At 49.0% G+C, this 19,417-nt stretch overlaps 1 protein-coding gene and 1 pseudogene across 4 annotated transcripts; both read left to right on the top strand.

Annotated features, from left to right (window-relative positions):
- Window positions 1–281: 281 nt before the first annotated feature.
- SFXN2 (sideroflexin 2) lies at window positions 282–18,661 on the top strand. Of its 4 annotated transcripts, none has more exons than XM_081544996.1 (13): window positions 282–366; window positions 8,799–8,960; window positions 9,167–9,309; window positions 10,402–10,500; window positions 11,238–11,313; window positions 11,634–11,719; window positions 12,996–13,056; window positions 13,405–13,471; window positions 14,053–14,102; window positions 14,413–14,462; window positions 15,500–15,598; window positions 16,502–16,549; window positions 17,402–18,661. In XM_081544996.1, exons 3-13 carry the CDS (start codon window positions 9,233–9,235, stop codon window positions 17,499–17,501), a joined length of 813 nt encoding a protein of 270 aa, XP_081401122.1. In that variant the 5' UTR covers window positions 282–366; window positions 8,799–8,960; window positions 9,167–9,232; the 3' UTR covers window positions 17,502–18,661. The 4 variants fall into 4 exon arrangements, with proteins under 4 accessions (XP_081401122.1, XP_081401113.1, XP_081401114.1 ...); XM_081544987.1 differs by having other exon boundaries at window positions 9,139–9,309; XM_081544988.1 differs by lacking the exon at window positions 15,500–15,598 and having other exon boundaries at window positions 9,139–9,309.
- On the top strand, window positions 4,824–5,306 carry LOC145527305 (cytochrome b-c1 complex subunit 7 pseudogene; annotated as a pseudogene).
- Window positions 18,662–19,417: the final 756 nt, after the last annotated feature.

Genomic DNA, 19,417 nt, shown 5'->3' with positions numbered 1-19,417 from the left:
TACCAGGGGCAACTGCTACGGCGCCGCCCCCGACGTTCCCCGTACGCACGGCGGAGGAGCAAAGCAGCAGGACGGGGCGGGGTCCAGCGCCGCTTTCCCCAATGTGCGCAAGCGCGCCAATGTGTCCTCCCACTGCGCAGGAGCGGCCGGCTGCTGGAGCGGCCGGAGACGGCGGCAGGCTGCAGAGACCTGGGGAATGGTGAAACCTCGCCCACGTGGCTGGCGGGGGCCACCCGGCTTGTGATTGGTCCAGAGGGAGGGCGTGGGGGCGGTTCCCGGGCGGAGGCCAGAAGTGCATCCTGGCCTGGCTGCCAAAGCGGGCTGCTTCTGGTAGCAGCTGTGTCAGTGCGTTTCTCCCAGAACCAGGTAAGGATCTTGAGAGGAGGCCTCCTGCAACATCTACTTGTGCCAAGTTTTATTCCCCACATCCCGGGAGGGAGTTTGCATTTCTGTCCTGACTTTGCCCGGGCGAGGCTGCAGCGCGGGCTGGGCTTCTACCTGCCAAAGCCACGTGGCAAGAGAAAGAGCTACCTGTGGACCTCTTTGTGGCCTCCAGAACCTTCGTGTGCCAGGCTGAGGAGCGGGGGCGTCATGGGTTGCGCACCCGTCTCCACACATCTGTGTTAGAATCCGGGCTGGAGGACCCCTGGTGGTGGGAGGCTGCCTACAGAAGGGCAAGAAGCTGCCTGAGGACTGGCTGTGAGGGCTAGGATGAGCTGATCGCTTGCGGGGATGAAAGGCGTTTGGGATGGATGGTTTTGCTGAACTAAGCTGGCAAGGTCGGTGCTCCGTCTGCAGCCCTGAAGGAGGCAAAAATGGGCCTCCACTTCTAGGCAAGAAAGAGTGAGAGAGATTCTGGGTGCTATTTCCACCCCTCCCCCGTGCAGAGGACAGGAAGAAGAGTTACCATATTTGTGCCAGGTCCTAGTCTAGACTCTGGAGACACAGCAGGGGGCTAAATCTGCTTTTCCTAGTGAGATGCTTTTCATACAAGATTTCATTTCATTCTCACAGCCCTAGAAATTGGTTATTTTAAGGGTTGAGAGTGGAGACTTGAATCCAGTACTTTCTGACTCTTGAGGAATTATTATTTTTGGCCTCTCCATGCGTGGCATGTGGGGATCTTTGCTCCCCAACCAGGGATCGAACCTGTGCCCTTGCAGTGGAAGCAGAGTCTTAACCACTGGAATGCCTGGAAAGTCCCTGGGCTTAGCTATTGTTAATAGTTTCCTCCAGGTTTTGGGCTTTGCTGCTTTTAAGACCATCAGGTTTTCAGCCTAGTTAAGATTGTTGGAATGAAGGCAGATTTTTCCTGAATGGTTCTTAACATTTTATGCATTCAAGTCAAGTTTCCACCTATCTCTAGCCTGCTGGTTCTTCTGTGGAAAAGGCAAAGCAATTCTCTTCCGAAATTGCCTGGAGTCTAACATCATGGCTGCCAGGGAGTCATTTGATTGTACATAGGCATATACTACCAGGGCCTGCTGGTTTAATTATTAGTCTCATTCTCCAACTTGAGCTAGGTAGCCTTGACACCAGCCCTTGACATCTCAGTGGACTTTGTGTTTGAACTGCTTGAGTCTTTGACTGCCTTGATCTTCCTCTGATGGGAGTACCAGCGATGATGTTTTGTTTTTTCCCCTAGTAGGGGATTCAAATAGGAGATCTTGAGTGCTTCCCCCACCCTTGCAAAAGGATACTCTAGAAGAGTTTGGAAAGCCCGTTTCCCAAACTCTGATACTGTCTGCTTGAGAAAATCAGCTCTCCCTGGAAGGATGAGCATTGCTTAAGGAGAGGTAGTAGGTTATATAATTTTTAAAATATTTTCCCTTCTTCCCTCTTTTTCTCTCTTTCTTGAGACAAGCACTTTGTAGTCTTGTAGTGGATAAGAGGACCCGTCTAGGTGACTTTAAGCCTTGTGACTTTGTGGTCTCTCTCTCTTTTTTTTTCATCCACTCTGCACTGCGCCCTCGGCAGTGAAGGGTGGAGTCCTAATCGCTGGACCATCAAGGAATTCCTGTCTAAGCCTTATAACCTTGGGAAAATACAGCCTTAGCTGTTATCAGATTTTTGGATAAGTAGGACTAGATCTGTTTCCTGCTCACATTTGTATCTGCCACAATGCAGGACCATGTGTGCCATAAACACTCACCACGCTAGCTCAATGCATGGGAACCTCTTCGGCATCAGTTTCTTCATCTGTAAGCTGAGATCTTAGATCCCTAATGTTTTTGAGCTGTGACATTCTCTAATCCTGGAAGGAAAGGGAAGTATTGGTCAGTCACCCATTTGATTTCCACCTCTCCCCCATTCCCTGTAGCGGAACCCTGGATGTCATAGTCACCTTTTTAGGAAGTATTAGATATGGCTTGTGTAGGAAGAGGGAGCGTAACTGCTGAAAACTCAGTGACCAGTAGGACTCAGTATAGGAGGAGTAGACAGTTTGCAGCTTCATGAAAGAAAGCCTGTTCTTACTTTTGTAACCAAGGCAGGTTCTGAGTTTGACAAAAAAAGAAAAGGTGTGGGGGACATCCTTGATGCCCGGAGAACCCAAGAATAAGTCAGAATGCATTCCAGGCAGCCAGTAAGTGATTTTAGAGGGCAGATGAGGACTATACCATGCACCTTACAGTCTGTCAGGGGAGGCAGATTTTACACTAATAAACATCAAGAAAGTGACAATTACAAAAGCCCCATGTGCTGCAAACGAGGACAGGATACTATGGGATTATGTAACCGAAGGGCTTGAGTTTGCCCTGAAGGAATCACAGGACTGTCCCCTTTGGGGGCCAATGGAATGGGAAAAATGTTAAGACATAGAATTTAGATTTTTTTTCCTTTTATGTAAGACAGGACAAAGGTGTTCCTTGGTAATGAAGGCAAAGATTCTTGCATGATTTAGCAAATGATTACCCCTTCATGGTAGAAGTGCTTCCACTGTGAAAGAAAGAGGATTTTCCAATGTTGGATTGTTCAGTTGAGAGTGGAGAGGGATGGCTGAGAAGTGTGTGTGTTGTGTGTGTTTGTGTTGAAGGGGAGGCATAGCATTGGGACTGTCTCGATCTGGTGCAAGTGTGGGGCTCTATAAGCCAAGGCTCACCGTTTTTCCTTCCTCTAGAATAAAGGGAACTCTTTCCCTCTTCTGGCTTCAGCTGGGACTGGGTGAAATGGCTTTGGTCTTTGGACCAGCCCCCCTGCAGGAGCCGCGTCAGCCTGCCCGTAGAGGGCAGAGCCTGGAGCTTCTCCTGGGCTCTGGTAGGGTGTGAGAGGGGGATGTCTCCGCGACCTTAACAAACAGTCTAAAAGTTGATGTCTGCTCTCGCTCTACCTCATCTGTTGGCTGCTTCTGCCTGCTCCCTCTCTAGTTGTTCTCAGATTTTTGATGGGTTACCTCTTAAATATAGTGGTCTTACTGGGTATTTCCTTGGATCACTGCTCTTCCCAATCAGCATTTTCTCCTTGAAAAACTTTATCTTAAACCACCTCCATGTTGCTCCCTCACTGTTTTACTTCTAACCCTGATCTCCATGCTGGATTTTAAGCCTAAATATCCAATTGCTGACCGACTGGACCTCTTCTTTAGCAAACACTTGAATTGCTATGCTAGGCATTGAGGCAACAGTGGTGAGCAACATGGACACAACTCTTGGCTTCAAGGAGCTTATGCCCTAGTGGGGGATGGTGGACATTAATTCAGGTAAAACCACAGAGTATCACACATGGTGTGGCTCTGAAGGACAAGTACAGAGCCAGGAGCTCATAGCAGTGCATGAGAGGGAGGAAGGGGTCCTTCAGAGACTTCTCTGAGCAAAGGAGGTTTCAACTAAGATCTGAAGGATGGGTAGGTGCTTGTCATTCAGACTATCTCTGCAGAGCAAAGGGCTACTTTTGGGGGAGGGCAGGGGAGTCCTTGAGATTACTTGCTAATGCACCTGCTTTTAAGGCTGCTATTTATTCTGAGGTGACTTTGCTGTAACTTCCCTTGCAGCTGTAATAACCCATGGGTCTTTACTGAGGTAGTGTCTTGAGTGGAAGTTCCCTTTCATTCTACTATATAATATAAAACATTTATTCTTTATTAGGTCTATGGCTTCCATCAACAATATGTTCCCTTTCTCTAATATGAAATCCTGGCTTTGTTTGCTCAGATCTGTGAGTGCCTTGGATCTACATGATTGTATAACTCAAGAAGATCGCTTTTATTTTTTAATTGTTTTCTTTTGGCCACACTGCGTGGCATGCGGGATCTTGGTTCTCAAGGATCGAACTCGCACCCCCTGCAGTGGAAGCACGAAGTCTTAAACTGGACCACCAGGGAAGTCCTGCTAGCTTTTTTTTTTTTTTAAACATGTTAACCACTATCATTTTCACTTTATATACTTTGGCACTGAGTTATTACAAAAATTACTTCTGTAACTTAAAGTCTTCAGAATGAGAAAAACAAATGGCCAAAAACATATGAATAGAAGCTTAATTTCATTAAGAATCAAGAAAATACAATTTAGGAGCTTCTCTGATGGTCCAGTGGTTTGTTTAGATTCTGTACTTCCACTGCAGGAAGCCCAGGTTCGATTCCGAGTAAGGGAATTCCTAGTAAGATCCCACATGTTGTACAGTGCTGCCAAAAAAAATTTTTTTTAGTAAAATTTAAAAAGAAATATCAATGAAAAATAACAATATTGTTTCTGCCCATCATATTGGAAAAAAAGAAAAGATTTATTTATCCATTTTGATAAAAGTTTGACTAAAGGAGCATTATCATATACAACTGGTGGAAAAATCAATTTGAATTATATTTATAAAGATTTCATTTAGGTGTCAGGTCAACATGGCGGGCCGGCCAGCTGTTTCAGCATCAAGCAGGTGGCTGGAAGGTATTCGAAAATGGTATTACAACGCTGCCGGGTTCAATAAACTGGGCTTAATGCGAGATGACACAATATAAGAGAATGGCGATGTAAAAGAAGCCATAAGAAGGCTTCCTGAGAACCTTTATAACGACAGAGTGTTTCACATTAAGAGAGCGCTGGACCTCAGCATGAGGCAGCAGATCCTGCCTAAAGAGCAGTGGACAAAATAGGAGGAGGATAAATTCTACCTTGAACCATATCTGAAAGAGGTTATTCGGGAAAGGAGAGAGAGAGAAGAATGGGCAAAGAAATAATTTAGTGGTCTAAATCTGTGGATACAGCTGTTCTCAAGTATTTTTATGAAGTTGGTTAAACCTGAAATGTACAATGTAGAACTATTTGGGCTGTAAATATATTTCTTTAAATAAATATCATAATTATTGTTGGAAAAAAAAAGATTTCATTTAAAACATGTACGTCCTTTGATTCGGCAATTTCAGTTCTAGAAATCTATCTTAAAGGTATAATTGTGGCACTTCCCCGATGGTCCAGTGGTTAAGACTACACTTCCAATGCAGGGGGTGCAGATTTGATCCCTGGTCGGGGAGGGAACTAAGGGGTTTCCCAGGTGGCGCTAGTGGTAAAGAACCTGCCTGCCAGTGCAGGAGACATAAGAGACCGGGTTTGATCCCTGGGTTGGGAAGACTCCCTGGAGGAGGGCATGGCAACCCACTCAGTATTCCTGCCTGGAGAATCCCACAGACAGAGGAGCCTGGTGGCCTACAGGTCGTGGGGTTGCAAAGAGTTGGACATGACTGAAGCAGCTTAGCACGCACGCACACCAGGGAGCTAAGATCCCACATGATGTATAGTGCAGCCAAAAAAAAAAAGATATAGTTGCCATATACACAAAGTAATGTGTATAAAGATACTCTCAGCAGTGAAAAACTGAGAATAATCCAAATAGCTACCAAAGGATGAAATTAAGGCACATGGAACAGTATATAATCACTAAAAAGAGTGAGATGGAGCTGTATATATAAAATGGAGAATTCTCTAAGATGTGAAGCAAAAAAAGTAAGTTGTGTATCAGTGCCAGTTAGTTTACTGCTCCTTAGCTCCAAATCTACCCTTCTTCATCGCGTCTTGTGATCCTGGACATTGTAAATCTTCTTCCTTTGCCCTCTGATATGATTTTAAGCTCTACCAGTAGAGGGCGCTGGAGGAGAACCGATGAGGAAGGGGTAGCCTTCCCGGTGCCTGGGTGCTTGCCTCCTATCAAGTTTCAACGACTCCCCACCTGGCAGCTTCCCAGAATCTCAGTGGCCTCCTGATGAGTTTCATCAGCCCTCCGACTCAGCATTCCAGCGCATCCAGTTTCCTGCCTGCCAGCCCTTAAGGGGGCAGCACCTCAGCAAACTTTGAAGAAAACTGCTTTTTAAATCTTGCTCAAGGTGTGCCTGTGAACTTGTAATTCCATATATATGGAAGATTCTCAGGTGATTTTTTTTTCCGAGAAAAAAGACAAATGACATAGTAGAAGAAGATATAGAAGTTAAGTCTCAAAATTATTTCTTAAGGAAAAAAAAAAAAACAGATGAACAGGTATTATTTAGTGAAGAGGGAGAGGAAGAGCATCCTGGACCGGCACTTGCAAAGAAGAAGCCTGAGGACTTCCCTGGTGGCTCAGACAGTCAAGTGTCTGCCTACAATGCGGGAGACATGGGTTCAATACCTGGGTTGGGAAGATCTCTGGAGAAGGAAATGGCAACCCACTCCAGTATTCTTGCCTGGAAGATCCCATGGACGGGGAGGCTACAGTTCATGGGGTCGCAGAGTGGGAAATGACTGAGCAACTTCACTTTCTGAGACAGATTGCAGCCTCTTGCGTTTGGGGAAGTCTTGAAACTCAACACAGGAAAGTCTAACTCACTGTTTTCTCCCTTAAAGCCGGTTTTTCTGTATTCTAGCATGTTACTGTCCCAGTCAGAAACCCTGGTATCACTCTAGGTATTTGTGATGGCCAGAGGAACTCACCAGGACTCCCTCTCTGCTCTGCTTCCAGTTTGAGGGGCTGCTGAGGGAGTAGTCACTTTGTAACATCCACACACCTTCTTTTGATTATTAGACCAAACGCTGATTCACATACTGTGGCGAAGAGATCTGGCAAATATAATTAAAGTCCCTAATTGGTTGGCTTTGAGTTAATCTAAAGGGAGATTATCCTGGGTGGCCTCACTTAATCAGATGGAATCCCTTTAAAAAAGGTCTGGGCCCTCCAACCTGAGGTTAGAAATTCTAAGAGGTAGGTAGACAGACAGGTAGGTAGATCTCCTATTGATTCTATTTCTGTGGTTGAGCTCTGATAGAATTCCTGCTATATCCAGTCACTTGGCACATCCTCAGATTTGGCTACTTTAAAAGCTTCTCTGCTTTTGGTCTTCCTTCCAGTTCTGGTGCATCTGGGTTTACTTGAGGCCCATTTCTTCTTGCCTGGATTATTGGGGGTTCCCTTCCAGCTGGTCTCTGCATCCTCTGAGGTCCTGCCACACCCTATTTACTTCCATGTAATTGCCTAGACTGTTTTTCTAACTACACATCTAATCTTATCCCTCTTGCTAAAATTTGTTAATGGCTTCCTGAAACTTTCGGGCAGAAGTTCAAAAGCCATAGCTTTTTTACATGACTTCATTGTTTTCTCCTCTCTTGGTATATAGATCATATGTCTTTTGAAAATTTTTTTTAGTGGCTGCCCTAAAGTTTGCGGTATATATTTACAACTAATCCAAGCCCACTTTCAAATTATTCTGTCCCATGTCACTGGTAGTCCAAGTACCTTAGAGTCTTCCCAGCTTCTCCATCCCATCTATTATAGCATTGTTGTCATTCCTTCATTTTTTTTTTAAGTAAGGATGTATTTTTTATTTTTGGCTGCACTGGGTCTTTGTTGCTGTGTACAGGCTTTCTCTGGTTGTGACAAGCAGGGGCTACTCTCTAGTTGTAGTGCATTGACTTTTTACTGCCATGCCATTGTGGAGCACGGGCTCTAAGGCATGCAGGCTCAGTAGTTAACAGCGCATGGGCTTAGTTGCCCCACAGTGTATGGAGTCTTCCCGGCAGGGATCGAACCTGTATCCTCTGCATTGGCAGGCGGACTTTTAACCACTGGACCACCAGGGAAACTCCCATTCACTTTTTCAAAATATGTATTTATTTATTTATTCAGCTGTACTGAGTCTTCATTGTGGCATGTGGATCTTTAGTTGCACCATGTGGGATCTTTAGTTGTGGCTTTCAGGAGTTTTCATTGTGAAATACAAACTCTTAGTGGCATGTGGGATCCAGTTCCTGACCAGGAAACAAATACGGGCTCCCTGCCCTGGGAGCACAGGAGTCTTAGTCACTGGACCACCAGGGAAGATCCCATTTCCGTCTTTATCTGTGACTGTTTCTACTTTCGACGTGACCCCATGCCTCTTCTCCTGCAGATAGATCTCTCTTACCTTCTGGGGCTTCACCCACATTCCACTTCTTCTGGGAAGCCCCCCTTGATTTTTGTGACCCTGCCCCAACTCAGCTTCCTCTCATCTTGTGCTTACCGTAGCTGTCCATGTTATCTGCTGTTCCACAGGTGTGCTCTTGTTCCCCAGTCAGACTCAACTCCCCAAGGACAGACCCTGTGTTGTCCCTTTCCCCTGTCTTGCCCCCAGCATGATCTTGCCATGGGCTGGCCACTGGCAGGCACTCAGGAAACATTTGGTGCCCAGTAGCCCAGATGGGTGACTGTTCACTGGGCTCTTCCTGACCTGAGTGGGATGATGCTAGCAGCTGGGGTGAGCTGTCCATCTCCTATAGTGGGAGGTGCTCAGAGCCTCTGGGGAAGGTTTTGATTCGGGGGACGATCCTCGTTTTTCCTGTTCTGAAGTTTACAATTTTGTGTGTGGGCAGGATGCAGGCTGACCTGTCTGACTTTAACATCGATGCCCCCCGTTGGGACCAGTGCACTTTTCTGGGGCGGGTGAAGCACTTCTTCCATATCACGGACCCCCGCACAGTCCTGGTACCAGAGCGGGAGCTGGACTGGGCCAAAGTGATGGTGGAGCAGAGCAGGTGAGTGGCTGGGGGACGGGCCGGGTGCACTGGGGCAGCATCAGTGGGTGCCCTAGGGGAGAGGTGGAAATGGAAGATGAGGGGATAGGCAGAGAGCTCAGGGAGGCGGGGGAGCCAAGAGCAGGATGACTCAGGGCGGAGGTTGGGAGGTAACCTGCCTGTTGGCTTTGGGTGACAGGATGGGGACTGTACCCCCGGGCACCCAGGTGGAGCAGCTGCTCTACGCTAAGAAGCTATACGACTCGGCCTTCCACCCTGACACTGGGGACAAGATGAACGTCATTGGGCGGATGTCCTTCCAGGTCCCCGGCGGCATGATCATCACGGGCTTCATGCTCCAGTTCTACAGGTGTGACTGGGGAGCAAGGCAGCGCCAGGGGCACCACTTAGACCTGCTAGGGAGGGAGCCATAGTAGGATAATAGTAATAGCCGTCTTTATTGATTCCTTATCAGATACCAGACACTGTGTTCAGTTGTTCGCATATATCACCACATTTAATCCCAGCAGCCTTATAGAGAGGTACGGTTTTCATCTTCATTTTACAGATGAAGAACTGCAGTTCTAGAGAGGTTATCCAAGTGCACTAGCCAGGAAATAGTGGTGCCTGGCTATATGAACTGAGGCAGTTCTCTCTAGGACTCGATGACTGAGCTCTTCTACTCCTTTAAAAAGTACTTACTCAACAATGAATTTAGTGTATTTTTATAACATCCAAAAAATTAAAAACTGGGAAGACACTTTCAGTCCAGTTGGAGAGAGAAAACTTTCTCTGTTCCCTTTCCTCTTTTCCCTCCCCCTCCTCCCTCTCTAACACATTTGGTTAGCCAATTGTTGAGCCAGATCTTGGGCCAGGTAGAAAGTAAAAGTGTTAGTCTCTCAGTTGTGTCCAACTCTTTGTGACCCCATGGAGTGTAGCTCACCAGGCCACTCTGTCCATAGAATTCTCCAGGCAAGAATACTGGAGTGGGTTGCCATGCTCTCTTCCAGGGGATCTTCCTGACCCAGGGGTCTAACCTGGGTCTCCCACATTGCAGGCAGATTCTTTACTGTCTGAGCCACCAGAGAAGCCCACACCTCAAGGAGCACCCAGTTTTGTTGAGACCAAGAAGGAAACAGTTACAGTCTAGCTTGCCAAGTGGTAGGCTGGGGGCAGAATATGGGGTGGTGGGAGCAGACATCATAGAATGACTAACTGTGTCTCAGGAAGGACAGGGGAAGGGTCAGGAAGGTTCCAAGAAATAAGAGAGTGGGAGAGAGCAGGATTCAGCTGTATACCAAGAGGCTGGGGGTGTGGATGTTCTAGGCAGAGGGGCAGCCTGTGCAGAAGAGCAGGTACAGGAAACAGCATGGGAATGGCCTGGGGAGTGGCAGGTTTGATTGATGTCCCCAAGCCTTCCTCCCATCCTCTTCTCTGCCTCTCCCGGCATCTCTCCTGGTAGGACGATGCCGGCAGTGATCTTCTGGCAATGGGTGAACCAGTCCTTCAATGCCTTAGTCAACTACACCAACAGGAATGCAGCTTCCCCCACATCAGTCAGGTAGGAGACCTGAACCCCTGGCTGTCTTTGTGGGCCTGGAGCTGTCTTCTTACCTTGAGGGGAACAGCCCTTCTTAAGGGATTCCGGGGCTGTCTGTCCTCCCTGGGTGGGGCCTGCCCTGGGTGAGTGACCAGGTCTCTCTTTTCAGGGTCTGGAAGTATTAGGCGGACTAGGAGAGTATCCTCTTCCTAGATGAATTCAACATTCACTCATTCATTCATGCTACAAATATGTCTAGAGTGTGTATTAGGTGTTGGACAGGGTTCTAGGGGCGGGGGATACGTTTGAGTAAGACATGTGTGGTCTCTGGAGTTTAAGGTCTTTTTAGGAAAATAGGCATAATGATTTCAGTCTGTGATAGCTGCCATTAACGAAATAACACAGATGACAAGCTGGAGAATAGCAGAAGGGCGTCTGTACAGATAGGCCGGTCAGGGAAGTACTTTCTGCAGAGCTGACATTTCAGCTGAGTTTTGAAAGGTAAGGATTTAGCCACGCAAGAGCCCGGGGAAAGATTCCCAGGAGAGGGAGTGGCAGCATTCAGAGGTTCTGAGCAGGCAGGCACATGGTGTGTTTAACGTACTGAAAGGGGCATCTGAGTGAGTTGGAGGGAGATCCCAAGCTGAAGCCGAGGTTTTCAGGCATGAAGCCACATTTCCAGCCTTTATTGCTCAAGCTTTGGTCCTGCCCTCAGCCACCTGGAGTCCCCACTCCCAGACATCTCTCTCCTCCACTAGGCAGATGGCTGTTTCCTACATCACAGCCACAACCACCGCGGTGGCCACTGCTGTGGGCATGAACATGTTGACAAAGGTACGGTCTGGGGCTGCTATGGACATGGTGGTCACAAGGGGGCAGCAAAGTCCTAGGAAAACTTTTTTTTTCCAGCTATGGGTGGTTTCCCAGACTGGAAAAGTTGGGTTTGGGTCAGAGCCTAGCTAAGTAGTGGGAAGTTCAGCAGGGCTGTCCCACGTTGGTTTTTCTTGGGCCTTTGCAGGAATTTGGGTCCCCTGACTGGGTGTCAGGATATGTGGGAGTAGTGAGGTCTGATTTCTTATTTTATCGTCCTATAGCCCCTTCCACCCCCATCTTCCAGGGAGCTGACCTACTCCCCTTGTCCTCTTCCCCCACAGAGAGCTCCGCCCCTGGTGGGCCGCTGGGTGCCCTTTGCCGCCGTGGCTGCAGCTAACTGTGTCAACATCCCCATGATGCGCCAGCAGTGAGTACAGGGATCCCTTTTCCTCCCTATAAATCGCAAGGTCAGCAGGGAAAGGGCAGGAGATGAAGGCAGTGGGTGGCTTTGGTGGCTGAGGTGGGGGTGGGGAGGGCTGCACTTTCAAAGGCTCTCCGAGGACTGGTGGCTCCAACAGTGATGGCTGCAGGAGTGGCGGGTGACCTGGGTTTCGTCTGTGATGAGTGCTGTGGGAGTCATGCTCTGGATGGATTTGGTGGTTTAGCATGGACCTGCGGGGTTTGGCACCAGCTCACGTCCTTTCAACTACAACTGTATTTAAGTCGTGAACTTGGCCTACTTCCAGAGCCCTGGGGATGGCTCACAGAATGAAACACAGCAGAGCGAGGTATCCAAAGATAAAGCAGAACCAAGAGGCTCTGAGGGAAGCTAGAGGGGTAGATAGATGTTTTCCAGCTGCCAGGCTCTAAGCTTCACAGCAGGAAAGGGGAAAGGAGAAACCCACTGTGTCTCACAGCTCTTGTTCCTTGACTAGAGAAAGCATAGATATTCCTCTGTTACAAAATTTAATGATGTAGTAGATGTAAAGCGCTCAAAATAGCGCCTGGAATGTAATATTAAGCATTAGCTACTGTTGCCACAGTTGCCATCGATGCCTTCCTGGTCATCACCGATGTCATAAGGCACATTTTCTTAGGACTAGTAGTCAATGGAAAGTGATCACAATCACCCTTGCAGAAAGAGCACACCACGGAAGAGCCATGCATACACTCTAATCCACTCTTCTTCCCCTCCCCCATCCAGTTGCTCCTTCCAACGAGTGAATGAGTCCCCACCACCCACCTGGTCTTAGATGGAGTGCTGGCGTGAATATAACAGCCAGAGCGGCTCCTGTTTGTGGGTGGGTCACGGAGTCAGGCATTGGACCCGGCACTTGGCAGGCATCATCCTGTTTAGTCCTCACTGAGTCCTATGAAGTGGGCGCCATGATTATCTCCATTTTGCAGATGAGGGTAACTGTGTCTTTAGAAGGACTAGGGAACTTGCTCAGAAGCATACACTTGCTCTGCAGCTTCCAGATCCAGCCTAGGCAGCCGGGACCTGGCACTCGCTCTCTGAGCCTCTCCTCTAGATATCTGCAGTATCACTCTCTGGAGTGGGGAAGGCCGCTCCAAGGGCCAGGCTGCAGGAGGTGGCTTCCTAGAACTGGAATGCCCTGACCCTGGTTCCCTGGTGTGTCACATTGCTGGCAGGCTTCCAACACACCCCTTTCCCGTGCTCAGCAGCTCCTGTCTGTGTTTAGGGAACTCATCCAGGGAATCTGTGTGAAGGACAGGAACCACAGTGAGATCGGTCATTCCCGGGTGAGCAGAGGTCTGCCCTGGGGGTGGCAGGAGGAGTTCCCTCTCAGACCCTGTCCTGTTCTTAGCGCTCAGAGCAGGCCTGGGCTGAAAACCTTTTCCCTGGCACCATCCTCCTTCCTCATTGATTTTCCCTCCATATCTCTGTTCATGTTATTTCTGGTCCTGAAGCCATAGAACGTGGCTGGGTGGGAGATGGTCAGGTATGGTCACTTAACCCCTGACAGGTCCATCCCTTCCCCTTTACCTGCTCAGACTTGACCGTGACTCTGACCCTGGCCCAGCCCTCTGGTGCAGCCTGTGGACTCCGCATAAAGTCATGACCGACAACTTACTTTTTTCTGTCCTCAGAGAGCTGCAGCCATAGGCATCACTCAAGTGGTTATTTCTCGGATCACCATGGCAGCCCCTGGCATGAGTAAGGCGGGGAAGCCCTCCCATCCTGGGGGACCCTGGCTCATGTGATGGAGACCTCAGCCACACTTGGGGTGGGGGGTGGGACCCTAGCCTCTACAGGCATTCTTCTCAAACTGGTTTGCTTGAGTGTCGAGAGCCACTGGAGAGCCACACCGTAATTCCTGGAATGTCAATTAATCAGAGATTGGGTGGAGAAAGTTGTTTTCATTTAACAAATATTCCGTAAGTCCCTTCAATGTGCTGGGGAGACAGTGGTAGAGAAAATAAGTTCCCTGCCCTGGTTTTGCCTCCAGCAGGGGCAGGTTACAGAGCAGGATACAAAACTTGCTTCAAAGATGGTTGTGAGAAGGGTGCTCTGGGCCCATGGTACCCGTCCTCCTGTGGTTATAGGGCTGCAGGTCGGGGAGTCTGGGAAGCACCTTCTTCTGGGACTTGGGGAGAAGTGGGTGTGGCCATGCCTATATATCCTTCTCGCCATTGAAAAGTATTTTCTGGAACTTCTGGGTAAGGAGGGGGAACCACTCAGTCTGTGATCTGACTTCAGAAGGGGAAGTGTCACAGCCTTTTCCCTGCCTCTTCTAGTTCTGCTGCCGGTCCTCATGGAAAGACTGGAGAAGCTGCGGTTCATGCAGGTGAGTGGACTCTCCTTTGCACCTTCACTGCCCAGGGGCCCCAACCACACTTGTGCTGGGGATCCTTGACCCTCTCACCCTTCCATCTCGTTCCCATCCCTGCACCGCACTCCGGGAAGGCCCCTCCCAGTACCCTGGCTGCCCGATTCTCAGCCTTGTCTGCTTGTCTGCTAAGAGCAAGGAGACTCCCACCTCCGCTGCAGAGCCAGGGTTTCCTGCCTGTGGGTTTCTAGCTGGCTTGCTGATGTGGGGTTCACCTCGAAGTATGTAAGTCCCACGTGGGTCTCTCTTTTGTCTTGTTTCTGCACAGAGAGTCCGGGTTATGCACGCCCCATTGCAGGTTCTGCTGTCCGGGTGCTTGTGAGTAATGTGTTTTGTCAGTTGGTGTTTGTGGTGGGGCACCCAAGATCTGTCTTCCTGTGTCACCCATGTGGGAAGACATGTACTCCTTTACCTGACTTCAAAAGCACCCAGGCTTCAACACCTGTGGCCCCTCTGACTTGTCCCATCTTTCCAAGGGCACTGGGCTGGCCCTGTGCACACACCAGGGTGGAAAGCAGAACCCTTGGGTGTCCTCCTATCCCCAGGGTCTCCCCTCCAACCTTAGGTCTGCAGTAGTTTTAGAGAAGAGACAAAAATGATAAGATCATCCCACCACAAAAGAGAAATAAGAATTATGTGAGGTGACAGAGGGGTCAGCTCACACCAGTGGTGAACTTACACAGTGTTACATGTCATCTGGGCTTCCCAGGTGGCACTAGTGGTGAAGGACCTGCCTGCCAAAGCAGGAGACATAAGAGATACGGGTTCATTCCCTGGGTCAGGAAGGTCCCCTGGAGGGGAGGACATGGCAACCCACTCCAGTATTCTTGCCTAGAGAATCCCATGGACAGAGGAGCCTGGTGGGCTACAGCCCATAGGATCACAAAAAGTTGGACATGACTGAAGTGACGTAGCATGCACGTGTCAGTTATATCTCAATACATCTGAATACGGCGAGATGTGAAAAATGACACAGCCTGGGCCCGTCACTTGTCCCAGTCTCGCATGGGAGGAAAGCACCATGACTCCCGGCAGTAGTCTTAGGTGCCTGCCCTGGACTGGACAAGTCCCAGCATTCATCGTGCTTTGTGAAGCCATGAGCTAGTGACCACAACCTAAGCTCATGTGTATTGGATGTTTCCTGTGTGCCTCCACTGTGCTGATGTTTCATGTCTATAATTTCACCTGATTCCCTGAGCCCTCGAGGTACACATACTGTCAGCATCTCCTTTCCCAGATGAAGAGACTTGCCCATGCATCTCTAGTTGGTAATTGCTGGAGCTGAGATTGGATCCTTAATAAGTCTAACATTATGCCAGACTGTCTTCTTCTTCTTCTTTTTTTTTTCTGTGCAGGCTTTTCTCTAGTTGCAGTGAGCAGGGGCTACTCTCTAGTTGCAGTGCACGAGCTTCTCATGGTGGTGGCTCCTCTTGTTACGGAGCACGGGCTCTAGGGTGAGCGGGCTCAGTAGTTGCGACTCCCGGGCTCTAGAGCACAGGCTCAGTAGTCATAGGTGCATGGGCTTGGTTGTTCCAAGGCATGTGAAATCTTCCCATCAAGGATTGAACCTGTGTCTCGTACATTGGCTGGCAGATTCTTTACCACTGAACCACCAGGGAAGTCCCTGCCAGACTATCTTCTGCAAATTGATTTGCCACTGAGGGAGCGGTTACCATGGGCTGGATGTGTCCCATGTGTTACCTTGTTTAATCCTCACAGTAACCCTGCCGAGTAGGCATTCTTGCCCTCCCTCCACTGGCTCAGATAGAGCTTGCCCCAGATTGCACAGCTAAGAATTGGCAGAGCTGGGATTGAACCCACGTCTATTAGATTCCCAGATTCTGTAAAATATAGTCCTGGGCCCACATCTTCTGAAAACTTGAGAATAAAGATTCAAGCCCTTTCCTGGACCTACTGAATTAGCATTGTGTTTTAGCAAGCTCCTAGAATTCCTTGTGTGCCCCATGAAGTTCCAGAGGCTCTTCCCTCACTGTTCTCCAACAGTCTGGGGGTTCAGCAAGTACAGGAGCCTGACACTGAGTTCGCACCCATCCTGCTTTCCCTGAACACCAGAGGGCACCTATGGTCACGAGCCCCACTGCTCATACTCCCTGGGGTCTCCAATCCTTTCTTCATCTGCTAGAACAACAGGTGGATGGGGGTGAGGGGTGCAGGGGGGCTGGTTTTATCCTGTGCTGGAGTAAGTCTTCAGGCACCTAGAGACCAGAAGAAGAGTTGGAGGGAGAGGAACTTCGGGTTCAGCTCCCCCATCCTTTGGGGAATCTCAGCCACGGGGTGTGGATGAGTCTGTGAGGTGCCAGACACCCCCTAATGCTTTGGTTTCTCCTTTCTTCCAGTCTCATCTTCATGGTGCCAGTGGCGTGTGGGCTGTTCCCGCAGCAATGGTATCAGCTGTTCATTACCCACTTGTTTTTACTGAATTGCCTGTCCTTGCTCTTCCTGACCTGCCTACTGTCCTGAAGGAGAGGGAGGGGCAGGCAGGGCAGCATCTGTCCGGGGACAAGTGTGAACTCTGTCAGTGTAAACTCTGGGCCTCTTGACTCCAGGTGAATGGGAAACCAAAACAAAGCTCCAAGGGGCAGAGGGATGTTGCTCACTCCTAGTGGAGCACAGGCTGCCTTGGAAAGATGGTAGGGGAACAGTAAGAGACTTCCTGTCCCTGCTGGCTGAGTTGTTAGACCCATCTCCCCTGGCTGGATCTGGTCTTTGAAATCAAACAAGAGGGTAGGTACTCACTCTGGCTGATGTTTGCTGGAGGGTGGATGCCTTGGACCTCTCCGCTTCCCTTGCGTGTCCTGGGAAGGGTGCAGGGGGTGGGTGAGAAGAGATGATGGGAAAGGGAAGCATTAGACGGGTGTCGGGGCCTGGAGGGGGGTGGGTAGCAAAGAGGACTGACTCCAGGAGACCAGACATAGCCTGAATGGATACAGAGAAGATGCCCATCTCCCTTCTCCTAGTACTCCCAGCTCAGTAGTCACCTACATGTCTCCTGTGTTCCAATCACTGTGCTTGTAATCTTGGAGAAGGTAGATGTTTGCCACCAGGGAGAATGAAGTCAGAGCTCAACAGAAGTAAAAAGGAAAAAGCAACATACTGTGCTATATAGAAGTCATTCGTAATTCTGATGGAAAAATGGGCAAGGGCTTCTTAGAGGTGGCAACTATGTTGGATTTTATCTCAGGGTAATCTGCTGCTTATCCAGGTAGCAGGCTCATAATGCCCTTCTCTCTTCTCAGTGAATTGCCAGTTTCCTATCTGGAACCCGAGCTCCAGGACACCATCAAGGCCAAGTACAGAGAACCTGTGCCTTATGTCTACTTCAATAAGGGCCTCTGAAGGCCTCACCCCAGCATGGACCAGTCCATACACCAGCTCCTCCTCAACCGCTGTGGATTCGTGTGCCTCATTCCTCTTTGTGGACAGGGCCTACAGGCCAGCGTGGATTTGGGGGGCGAGGGTGGCAGTGGGAGGATGCCTCATGCTTCTACCCGGGTACCTGGGTTTATTGGACTCTAGGGGATAAAAGCGACCAAGCGGAGAGAGGCCAAGGCTTCTATCTGCTCTCCCTGAACCCCCATCTCCTGGAGACCAGGAGCTGAGACCCCCCTCAGGGAGAAGGAGCTAGGTCCTGAGGGTGACACTCAAGTAAACCGTTTGGAAAAATTAGGAAACCTGGGATTCTGGTTCCAGCTGGGGTTGAGGAAGGGCCCCCTTTCTCTTTCTCCTCAACTGTTCTCAGTCAAGGGCACCCTTCCCGCTGGGAAGGGGTGTGGTTCTGGCTCCCTCAGGAAGAGGGAGGGGAGAAGCTGGCTCACCTTGGACCTCCTCTTTGCTCTTGCCCACTCTCCTCCCCAGGGCCCTCTGGGCAGAAAGCTTTTTTGGGAGTCTTGCTAAACTTGAGAGTTTTATCAGGCACCCAGGAGTTCTTAGTGCAACGCCCCCCCCTCCCCCCCCCCGCCAAAAAACAGGACATAGTGAGGCAGCAGAGTTTCATGGTGCTTCAAACCCTGTCTGTTGACACTGGCTTTGTTCTCCTAAAATCATATCTGATTCTGCTTCTCTGTGTCTGAAAGATAAAACCACTGACTGTGAGTAAAAAGGACATAGGTAAGCATTAACTGCATGTTTCAGTGGGTATAATTTCCTGGCTGCCTCCCTTCCTCAGCCCGTTGGGTTAAACACCAAAGAAAGAGTGGTGTGGACTGAATAGGAAAGGGAAGTTTTATTTGGACGCCTCTGAGAGGAAACCAACCAGGACCAAAGAGACTTAAAGGAGTGCAGCCACTCGCCCTTCCCGCCAGGCTGCTCTAGGTTATTTTGCAAGCCCTTGAGGGAGAGGGGCTGCTGTAGCCGACCTGGGGCCAGTGTCTTTATGAGTTTTGTCTAGTAGAATTCACTGACTGTTCAAAGGATATCACTGTGAATTGAATACATTTCTTGAAACAGCACAATGAACTGTCTGTACACTGAGTTAATAAAACCTAGATGGAAAGCAAGATCTGTTCTTAGTTTGGCCTTGGCATGGGTATCACAACTCTAAGGGGAACCTGTCTGGTGCCCAGAGGCCATTGTTTGTCTTCCTTATTATGAAGGAAAAATCTACCTGTCTTTACTGGAGGCTCTAGAGTGTTCCCCTGGACTGGATGTGTTGCTCGAGGGCGAGAGCTGGCAAACCATGGCTTGAGGGTCTAGGTCTGCCTGTTTTTATGTTCCTGGGAACTAAGAATGGCTTTTAAATTTTTTAAAGGTTGTGAAAAAAGAAGGATGTGTGAGACCCTATGGGGGTGGCATACAGACCTAAAATATTTACTATTTGGCCCTCTACACAGTGTCCTTTACTCTGGAGTAATGGTTCCTAAGAAACATGCCTGAGATTCACCTGGAGGGCTTCTCAAAACATGGATTATAGGGCCCCCTCCCTAGAATTTCTAATTCTGTGGGGCTGGGATGGAGCCTGTGGATTTGTGTTTCTGGTAATTGTGATGCTGATGCTGTTGGTTTGCGGACCACTTTGAAGGACCACTGCTCTGAAGAGAAAGGGCCTCCTTGAGGTCAAAGTACTGACAGCAGTTTGATTTTTTTCCCCCATTAAAAAAAATTAAAATACAATTCACAAAACATGAAATACATCCTTTGAAAGCATACAGTTCAGTGGTTTTTAGCATACTCACAATGTCATGCAACTGTCATTATTCTCTAATTCCAGAATATTTTCGTTATTCCTGAAAGAAACTCTGTACTCATTAGTAGTC

The sequence above is a fragment of the Giraffa tippelskirchi genome, chromosome 2, assembly GCF_054371585.1.
Source record: "Giraffa tippelskirchi isolate mGirTip1 chromosome 2, T2T-mGirTip1v1.2.pri, whole genome shotgun sequence".
NCBI classification, from domain to species: Eukaryota; Metazoa; Chordata; class Mammalia; order Artiodactyla; family Giraffidae; genus Giraffa; species Giraffa tippelskirchi.
This window is presented reverse-complemented; position numbering and strand designations above follow the sequence as displayed.